Genomic DNA, 10,071 nt, shown 5'->3' with positions numbered 1-10,071 from the left:
ATCACTGCCCAGAGTCCTTCCTATAGAACTGCTGCATAGAAATCTACAGCTTTACACCATCTTGCATAGGTCTTTTCCTTCAACGAAGACCTTATTCTTTCACAGATCTTATTTGCCACCACATCAGGTGACATTGATCTATACCAACACTTCTTTCTCCCTGATCATATCTTTCATATGTCTTCATCATCTACCTCTGATGCTCCCATTACTATTCCCGCAGGGAACCATAGTATCTTCCCACATACAAACCTTATCTCCATAAATGCAGCAACCCTCATCCCCTTCAAATTATCCAACGGTGGTAACTACACATCATGGCGTGCTCAATTCTCTAATATACTATTTGGCTATGATCTTCTAGGCTATGGCTCTCTTCATTGTCCACCGGCGATGCTCAACATCCCAGGCGCATCCGATCCAGTACCAAATCCGGATCACAAACTATGGTTACGCCAGGATCGCCTCATCCTTCAAGCAATTCAAGCCTCGGTCATCTACATAAACTAGAAGATATATTGAATTGCCATGATGTTGTTGGAGGAATAAAGAGGTGTCAGACTTGGAGTTGATGAAGCCAATTGATATCAGAAACGATCCAAGTTCAGTATACTAAGCTCTGGGAGCTTGACGGAGACTATAAATGGCTTTTTGTAATTTGCAAACATGTCTCGGATACTGGTGATGAACAAAGCCAGGGGTGGCTTGCTGCATAAAGACATCTTCAGTTAGAGTCCCCTGTAAAAAGGCATTGTTAACGTCCAGTTGTCGTAAGTTCCAACCTCTGGAGATGGCCAAACTTAGAATAAGCCGAATTGTTGTGGGTTTAACTACATGACTAAAAGTCTCTGTAAAATCAACTCCAGGTCGTTGATGAAACCCTTTGGCTACTAATCGTGCTTTATATCGAGCAACGGACCCATCGGGGTTTCGCTTAATTTGGAATACCCATTTACACCCGATGATATTTTGTGCAGGATGAAAAGGTACAAGAGTCCATGTGGAGTTATGTAGAAGAGCATCATATTCTTCACACATAGCTTGACGCCAATGTGAAGATTTTTGTGCTTGAGTAATTGTGGTGGGTTCACTGGTCTCAAGAGAAGAATTAGTGATAGTATGGAGGTCGAGAACCTGACGTGGTTTAAAGATACCACTTTTTGAGCGTGTTGTCATTGGATGGCTAGGAACTGCAGGTTGTGTTATTGGTAAGAGTGGTGGAGAGGCATCGACAGGCTACAAGAGAGGTTGAGATACATCGATGGCACTAGGTAAAGAAAGTTGTTGTGTTTATGAGGATACGACTTCAGTGGTAGGGGAGACTTGTGAAGAAGGAAGGGGAGAAGGAATGGGGGGAGTGGAGAGTTGTTGAACCAGGAGAACAAAAGAGTGTGGATCTTCAACAATAGGACTGAATGGTGTGGGAGGAGGTTCGTTTGAGGGGATCGAATGTTTACTCCAGGAATGAATATTTGTCGGAGTGGTATGAATGGTAGGAGATTCATGGTTTTGAAATGGAAAGGCAGATTCACTCACGAAGCCTCTAGCCCGCAAACTATTTTTGTTTCATCGATCGAAGATCGATCGGTATCCTTGACAGGAGCTCGATCTTGCGGGGGCATGATAATAGAGAGATTTTCTCTGATAAAAGAGAGATAACTGCATAGCAGATGAGATTTCCTCAACTGCATGAGGAAATCTCTCTGCTCAGTTAAAGAAATATCCTCTTTCATTATGTATAAATAGACTTCACATGATACTACTTGAAGTGTACCTTTTTGCTTTATTCTTATAATTTCATTCTTCGTTCTCTCATTCTATCAAACAGACATATCATAAACAATGACAAATAGTGGATCGCTGAATCATCACGATGACTGTATGACGTAAAAATGTTGCATTTGATGAATAAAAAATGTGCTACTTTGAGTATGCTATGGATTTTTGTGCTTTGTTGTATTGTTGTTTATTTATGCAATGAAATTAATTCAGAGAAAATTCTCCGTTTTGCTTAAAGAAGAGATAGGCGCAATGTTGATGAGGCAAAAAGAGCTATATATATGCTTTTTGCTGATTGTTCTTTGGATGCTAATGCGTTCTAATCTAAAAGATGTGATGTGTGAGAACATTTGCGCTATTGAGAGGAGATTATAATATACTTTTGTGGATTCTTGTTTTATATGCTCAAAGTTCATATTGGGCCTCATTTATTTGTGCTTCCGAGGCAGACAGGGGGCCTCGGGACAATCGGAAAGGTGGATACAATTATTTTGGCATCACAGCTCGAAGAACATCCGAAGGTAGGTGCTATATAGTGTTATAATTCGAGATAGACAGGTGCTATACAGCGTTCCACATGCATCATGCAGATCACAGCATACACACAACAGTGTATTATTGAAGCACCAACATTAGAATGCCGAAAGGTCGATACAAGTGTTTAAGCATCACAGTTTGAGGAACATTGTGGTATCGTTCGATGGGCTTATGATAATGCTCAGGTTCGGAGTTCATATGCATCATTTACGTCATAGCATGCACACAACAAGTTATTACTGGTTTCCTTTTCTAAGCACCCCATGGTTTGGCAACAAGATGAAGCCGCCCTTGTCGTTGTGTTATGATTCCAGGGGCCTCGTTCATTTGCAGCTCCTCCCTCGTCAATCCACCAGGCAGCTCCCAGTCGAAGCGGCTCACCAGGTTCGCCAGCGCCAGCTCCAGAGCAGCGACGGCGAAGTTTTGCCCGGGGCAAATCCTTCGGCCTGCTCCGAACGGCACGTACCGGACATCGTTGCCCGTGAAGTCCAATGCGCCGTCCGCGAACCTCTCCGGCCAGAACTCCTCCGGCGACTCCCAGCTCCGCGGGTCTCTGCCCATCGCCCACGCGTTCACGAAGACGCGCGCCTTCTTGGGGATGCTGAACCCTTGTATGCTGCAGTCTTCCAACAGCTCGCGCGGGAGCAGCAACGGGGCCGGAGGGTGCAGCCGGAGGACCTCCTTCACGACTGCTTTCAGATACGCCATCTGGCTCACCTCCGCCTCTCTGACCAATCCCTCCCCGCTGCCTCTTCCTCTTCTCACTTCGTCTTGTAATTTCCGCATCGCTCGGGGACTCCGGATGAGCTCCGCCATGGCCCATTCCAGGGTTATGTACGATGTGTCGGTACCGGCGACGAACATGTCCTGCACAAGTTGGTTTACGGTAGCGGGGGTGAACTTTGGATCAGCGGAAATAGCCGTAAGGCATCGGCGTTCGACAGTGCCACAATGGGACAAAATATCATCGATTGTTTTGTCGCCCCTTAGAAAGGAGGAACGGTCAGCGTACATGTCGTCGCTCGATTTCAGAGATGGCGGGTCGCGAAGAGACAGGTGTCAGGGATGAGGCGGTTTGACGTCTAGGCCTAGCAATTTGATTGGATACGCCACGAAAGCGGATCGAATTAGTCGATCCGCGGTTGGGAAGGTTAGTCATTACGATTTTGACCAACCGATTCGAAGCGCAGCCAGGACCATGAGAGAGAGAGAGAGAGAGGCGTACCACCAGAAGTGCCTTGATATGTTCGGTTGTGAGGACGAAGTCCATCGCTGCATCTTTCTGCAGAGAGAGCAGAACATCCACGAAATCCTTCTCCTCACCGTCGTTTTCCTTCCCACCATGCCGGGCCGACCGAACTGCATGTTCCTTAATCACCTCATCTAGCAACTTATCCCACCTCGCCTTGTTCTTGTTGCATCTGGCCACACTACCGAAGAACATATCCAGCCACCCTAGCCACGGGAAGTAGTCACCCACGTAGATCTTGGACAAAAGCACCGAGTTCTCGCCGGCCAGCTCGGAGAACAGGCGATTCCTCCCTTCTTCTCTCGTGAACTTCCCTGAAACAACTCGACAGAGTACATCGTTGGCGAAAGAGTACAAGACCTCGGATAAGTCGATGACGTTCGCCGAAGCCGAAGCCTGGGACGAGATCTTTCCCATCATGGATTCCACCTCATCCTCCCTCATTAGCCGGTACGACTGCACCCTCTTGGGGCTCAGCAGGTGGACGGAGCAGATCTTTCGGAGCTGCTTCCAGTAGTCGCCGTAGGGCGCGAAGCCCAAGTCCTTGCACCCGTACACGAGGATTCGGGCCGGCGTGAGAGCTGGCCGGCTGGCGCAGGCGTGGTCCTGGTTGCGCAGCACCTCCCGGGCGGCGTCCGGCGAGGAGACCACGAGCGTCGGCACCTGGCCCAGGCGAAGTAGCATGAGCGGGCCGTGTTGCTGCGACAGGGCATGGAGGGAGCGGTGCGGTAGTGGGCCCAGCTGGTGGAGGTTGCCGATGAGGGGAAGCCGCGGCGGGCAAGGGGGATGCCCACGGGAGTTCCTCTTAACCTGCAGCAGAAGCAGCAGCAAAGAGAGAGGCACGAGTATGATGAAGAGGGTGGTGAGTAGAGATGGGTCGAGCGGCGCCGTCGGCAGGGTGGAAGACATGATCGCCTGTGGCTGCTCGTCTTCTCTCGTGCATATCGGAAATGAAAGAGACCAATCGAAGCACGCAAGTATTGCTTCCAGCCCAACATGTAAAAAAAATTACCACACAGGAGAGTAAGTGAAACGGTGTTATGTAAAACCCTATTGTTAAGGGTCCATTTTTTGCTATTGTTAAGAGTATATTTTGATTGTTCGAACAGAAAGCTACTTAGAACCAATATGCTTCTTTTTTTTATAGTTTATTTTAAGGTGGGAATTTATGGAGTTAGACATCTAAAGCCTACAAAAACTAAGTGGGCCCATTCCAGATAATGCCCTCAAATACTAAGGTTTTGAAGGGTCATGCTTTCGTTGGTCAATATATCTTGAGGGGTACTTGCGTAACTCTATGCTACAAAACTATGAGAGAAGGGTGTTATATAGTCTGTTCAATAAATAAGATGTGAAAATTGATCACAACCAACCATCTGATCCCGAGCCATTCGATTGGTACTGCCATCACGGACTGTTATGCCTATTTACCATGTTGTTTATGTCATATTAGCTCGGCCATGTGTCAGCTAGTGGCTTGGACGTATGGAGAGGACCCTTGTTGAACACAAAGTGACAATGATAGCATAGTGTGTTGATAAATCAACCACGTCACCTTTGTCGAGAAGCTCTAAAGATAGTTGTTCGGGAAGTACGGTTCAATTAATGCATGTTGTTAGTGTAAGAGATGATAGAATGTCTAATTCAGGCTATCCAACTCAGTATTCTTGAGCTATCTGACTCGAACTATTGGGTTCGATATGCCCGACTTGGCATGCAAACTCAATAGTATTAGTGTGTCATATCGATGGAGTACTTGATTGGTCATGATGACCTATGGAGATGATATAGTCGGTTGTGATGGTTCGATATGATAGTATGATCGGGTGTGGTGACACGATAGTAGTGCATGATAGACCGATGAGGCCGTAAGGTCGAGGGTAATAGCACTCAAAGGGCCAATGAAGCTAGGTGTGGTGGTGAACGAAGGGCCAGGAGGTCGAGTGCAATGGCATGCCAAAGGCTAGGAAGATGGGCACGATAGTGCACGAAGGGCTTAAAGGCTGGGTATAATGGTGCACAACGGGCTAGTGAAGTTGGGCGCTGTTATGCATAAAAAGCCAGGAGGCTGGGTGCAGTGGTACGCAATGGGCAAGAAAACTAAGTATAGCAGCACACAAAGGGCCAGTGAAACTAGGTGTAATGAGTGAAACTAGACTAAGTACGCAATGATCCGAATGACAATTGCATTGTCAGGATTGCACTATGTGTTTCGAGGGCGCTAGATGATGCTATATGCCCTACTTTCTTTAGGGAGATTGAGAGCCGAATGGGCGATTGGAAAGAGGAAGCATCACATTGGTCCCTATAAATAATAGTTCGCTATCATAGTTACTCATTATCTAAGCTTGCAACTTAAATCCTTATGAATAATATACTTAAAGCCACACCACAAAAGGTTTATGATGTCAGCATGAGCCCCATCTCTTAACACTTTCGATTCAAGTAAGTCATCAATCTCGTCATCACTTTTGGTGTTGGTAGTGGGACTTTTAGTCACAAAGGTGTCACACCCTCAAGATGATATCCAAGAGGTGAGCATATCTTAAATCAAGAAAAAAATTTAATTTCTCATATATCCACACCTAAGATTTATAACATAAAATTTGAGGATATTATATGCATTCAATTCTTATTTACACACTATAAAACTATGTAGTTTTTAATCATATAGCACATCACTTGATAACTCCATAAAACCTAATGCAGAATCAAAATAATTAACAACCACATATAGACTTACAAGATCTAATGAAAATATTATAGTTATAAAAATTAATCATTGACCATAAGTTTACATCAATATAAAGACTTCAATGTTACATTCCAAACTTTCAAAACACTAGAGATCCTTTAACCTTTACAACGATGCACACCAACTCGTAGACAACGTTACAAGCAAAGTGTTCCTTACAATAATATCTTGTTAAACTACTAAAAATATGTCACAATCTTTCAACATTTCACTTTCTAGCCCAAAACTAATATGAGTGTGAGTGATAAACTAACATAAAAATTTTATATAGCAATATAAGCTACAAAAGTAAGTGACTATTATATCCATGGCATATATAAAGCAAATCATATGACATAAGCATTAAGGTGTAAATTATGGATTCAAGAGTTATACTTAGCATTTCATATGATTCATACTTAACAAGAAGTGCTCAAGAGGGCATATTAAGATCAAAAGGCATGAGCTCAAGAGACATGTATGACATTTCATTTAATTCATTAATATCAAAGAAACATATAGTAACATAAGAGCAAATCAAGATCATAATGCTAGGAATAAGCTAAAAAATAGAGTCCTATTTGATATGTCATTCGATTCATTAATAGCAGTGGAGCAAAGAGCAACATATGGGTATATCAAGAATAAATGCTATTCATTAGCTTAAGAGTAAATTTAAATTTGATTCCTTTTATTCATTCATAACAATGGAGTAAAGTGTATCATAGGAGCATATCAAGAAATAAATATAAAATATGAGCTTCAGTATCATATTTAATATTTTATTTATTTTGTTTATAATCAAGGAGTATATAAGAACACATAAGTATTTACTTTCAAAAATATGTGAAGAGATATAAAGGATGAAGTAGGATTATAATATAATATGATCCATCTAATTCTGATGACCATTAACATTAGTCTCCCATATCTGAAAACTCTATTTATTCATGTCGAGATAAAGAGTATCGTAAACTCCATGACTCTTTTTTTTATTTTTGATAAAGGTTCATATTATTTCATAAACATCAGAGTATAATAAAAATATTCTTATCAAGAGTAAGATTTTTCAAAATCACATGTGAGGCAACAATAACATACATATGTATGGATGAAACAATATTAAGCTTACATTAACATATCAGTTATAACAAGAATCGATGACTAAAATATAAAAAGGGTTTTAAAGCAATAACATACAACTCATTTAAAGGAGAATTTTGACTGATAACAGATTCCAATTATATGAAAGGAACATAGATGGTATAGTGGGATAATAATATAACATAATTCTATGGACAAAATATAAGTCTAGAACTCAGCATAGCATATTCCCTTTTCATTTCTACAAAAGGAGTCCAAGTATCTAGAGTACATATAAGGATATTTTGATTAGGACATAGAAATGTATCAAAAGTATATCTGAAACAAGAAAATCATACATGCGCATGTATATAGCAATACCAAAGTTAGCTTGAACATATGCACAACTCATTCATTTATGGCAAGAATCAATGATTAAGAGATAAAAAAGTTTAAATCTTTAACACGAGTCTCATTTGAGTGAGAATTTTAGTTGAAATAAAGTTCTTAATGGTAGAAATAAGAATTGATAAATTTGATAATCAATTTGTTGTGGTAGAATTTATAAAGTAGGTTTCATTAGATATTCAAATATTCAATTATGCTCTGAATTATTCAAGTAAAATATTATTAAAAAGATATATAAGTCCAAATTGGAGTTGTGTATAAAAAGGTACTAACAACTAAATATGGATAGGTCAGAATTATCTTGCCTCTGTTTAGCACAATTCAAGAGATCAATTCCAATGGACAATTGGGTTGGCATTTGTACAACAATTCATTCAAATAAAGTACCAAAAGAAAGATACAAGAATCTAATTTTTAATAAAAGATATTTGCTTAATTTAGTATTTTGTACAGAACAACATAATTAAAACAAGGCAAAGAGGTCAAGTCATTTTATCTTTGACATAATTCAAGGGATCATTTAAATAAGGGGTCCATTATAACAGACATTTGAAAAGGCATTTGTACTTCAAATTATTCAAATAGAGTTCTAAAAGAAAGACATAGAGTCTACTTTCTAACAAAAGTAATTTTACTCAAATTTTACATAGAATGTTATAGTCAAAACAATATAGATAGGTTAGGATTTATCATAAATTTTAGAATAGCAAGCTTACAACTCAAAGGAGGTTAATGTTATACGAAAAAGGTAAAATTTATAAATCATTTATAAATAAGAAGGAATAAGTGATAAGATTACTATAGGATGAGATAGAATACTTGTCTTGAAAGCTAATCTTCAAAAATCTTGAAATAGCCCAAAATCTTCAAGCCAAACCAAACACACTTCACTTCTTTTTCTCCTTCAATTTTCTAATGCAAGGTAGAGATACCAAATTCTAACTTGGTAATATTTTTTTTCTCTTTCTCTCTAATTACAAGTGCTTAGATAGAATAAGAAGTTGTTATATGATGACCATGCATCATAGAAGCATAAATGTCAATAATAATACAACAAGCATAGGTTGCACGTACCTTTACTTTGCTAGTGGCACGTGTTTTCTATTTTCTCACTTTTCTTTTCATATTTTTCTTTTCCACTAGTTTAACATGAAAATTTTCGTAAATAATATACAAATTCTAGGATTCACAATTTGGTCCTTAGTATTAGTCCTTCAATATAAAAATTAATATATAAATTCTCATATTAAAATAATCATAAATTTATCATATAATAAATAATTTAAAAATGAATGATATTATAGAGGAAGTTGATCGAGGCTACCCCCTTACAAAGGCAAATACATCGTGTGGTGTGGCTTTGCCATTTATGGTGGAGTCGGCCTTTGACTTGAAGATGCTTTGAAGGTGTATCATATACTAGTCGAGTTCAAGCTAGTATTTGCTCGGCCAAGTGATCGATCCTATGTGTCCTGTCACATATTTTAGACAAGTATAGATGTACTGGAGGTGGGTTTTCATTTCCCCCTTCGCCTATTTTTTATTAAGGCTTTCAATTATTGAAAGTTTTCGTCCTTCCAATTAACACCAAATTAATGACACTTTCTTGTAACATTCATCCGAGAATGCACAAAGACTTGCTATAGTTTGCTATATTAGCTTGCAAACTATAGCAAGTTTGTTGTATTAAGGATTTTCTCAATGTTGGCCCTCATATTAGCTTGCTATAATTTGTTGTATTTCCTCCCCTCTTATTAGCTTTCGAGTAGAGTTTGGCCGATCAACTTAGCTTGGTCTAATCAAAAGTTTTCCATTATCGCTTCAAGATTGCATGGGTTGAAAAAAGAGCAAATTATCTCTAACATTCTATGAGTCCATTGTCATCCTTTAGATGAGTAAGCAGTGGCTCATTGATATAGGCCTAAGCCTCGCTCCTCGAGGAAAGAAGTTAGAGCTTTCAAAGTTCATTTTAATTAGCTAATCTTTCGATCTTTCTTTTGCAAATATAGATCTTTATGTGTGTAAACTCGAGTGATGTGGGCAGACAAAGAGTGGTTTCTCGAACCCTAATTAGGAGGTCAGCTGACTAAGTAACTGATTCATTTAGGAATTCCAATTTTAGAGAAAGGATTGGGTTTTAGACGAACGATAGGGAGGTGCTTCCGGCACTACTTAGTCTCGAGGTAGGGAAGACTCCGCTACTACGCTAGGAACAAGAATTAGTGGTGGACTATAAGTCAAGATTGGTAGAGCAAATGTAGGTGAGGTCTGATGAGCAAGT

The 10,071-nt window shown here is 40.1% G+C and overlaps 1 protein-coding gene across 1 annotated transcript; it reads right to left on the bottom strand.

Moving 5' to 3' along the window:
• Positions 1-2,378: 2,378 nt before the first annotated feature.
• On the bottom strand, positions 2,379-4,520 carry LOC135629003 (cytochrome P450 71A1-like). The gene is made up of 2 exons (XM_065136083.1): positions 3,542-4,520; positions 2,379-3,183 (listed from the first exon to the last, which is right to left on the bottom strand). Exons 1-2 carry the CDS (start codon positions 4,472-4,474, stop codon positions 2,569-2,571), a joined length of 1,548 nt encoding a protein of 515 aa, XP_064992155.1. The 5' UTR covers positions 4,475-4,520; the 3' UTR covers positions 2,379-2,568.
• Between the last annotated feature and the right edge of the window lie 5,551 nt (positions 4,521-10,071).

The sequence above is a fragment of the Musa acuminata genome, chromosome BXJ1-3, assembly GCF_036884655.1.
Source record: "Musa acuminata AAA Group cultivar baxijiao chromosome BXJ1-3, Cavendish_Baxijiao_AAA, whole genome shotgun sequence".
Classification (NCBI taxonomy): domain Eukaryota; kingdom Viridiplantae; phylum Streptophyta; class Magnoliopsida; order Zingiberales; family Musaceae; genus Musa; species Musa acuminata.
The sequence above is the reverse complement of the archived record's forward strand: the minus strand, read 5'-3'. Positions and strand labels throughout refer to the sequence as shown.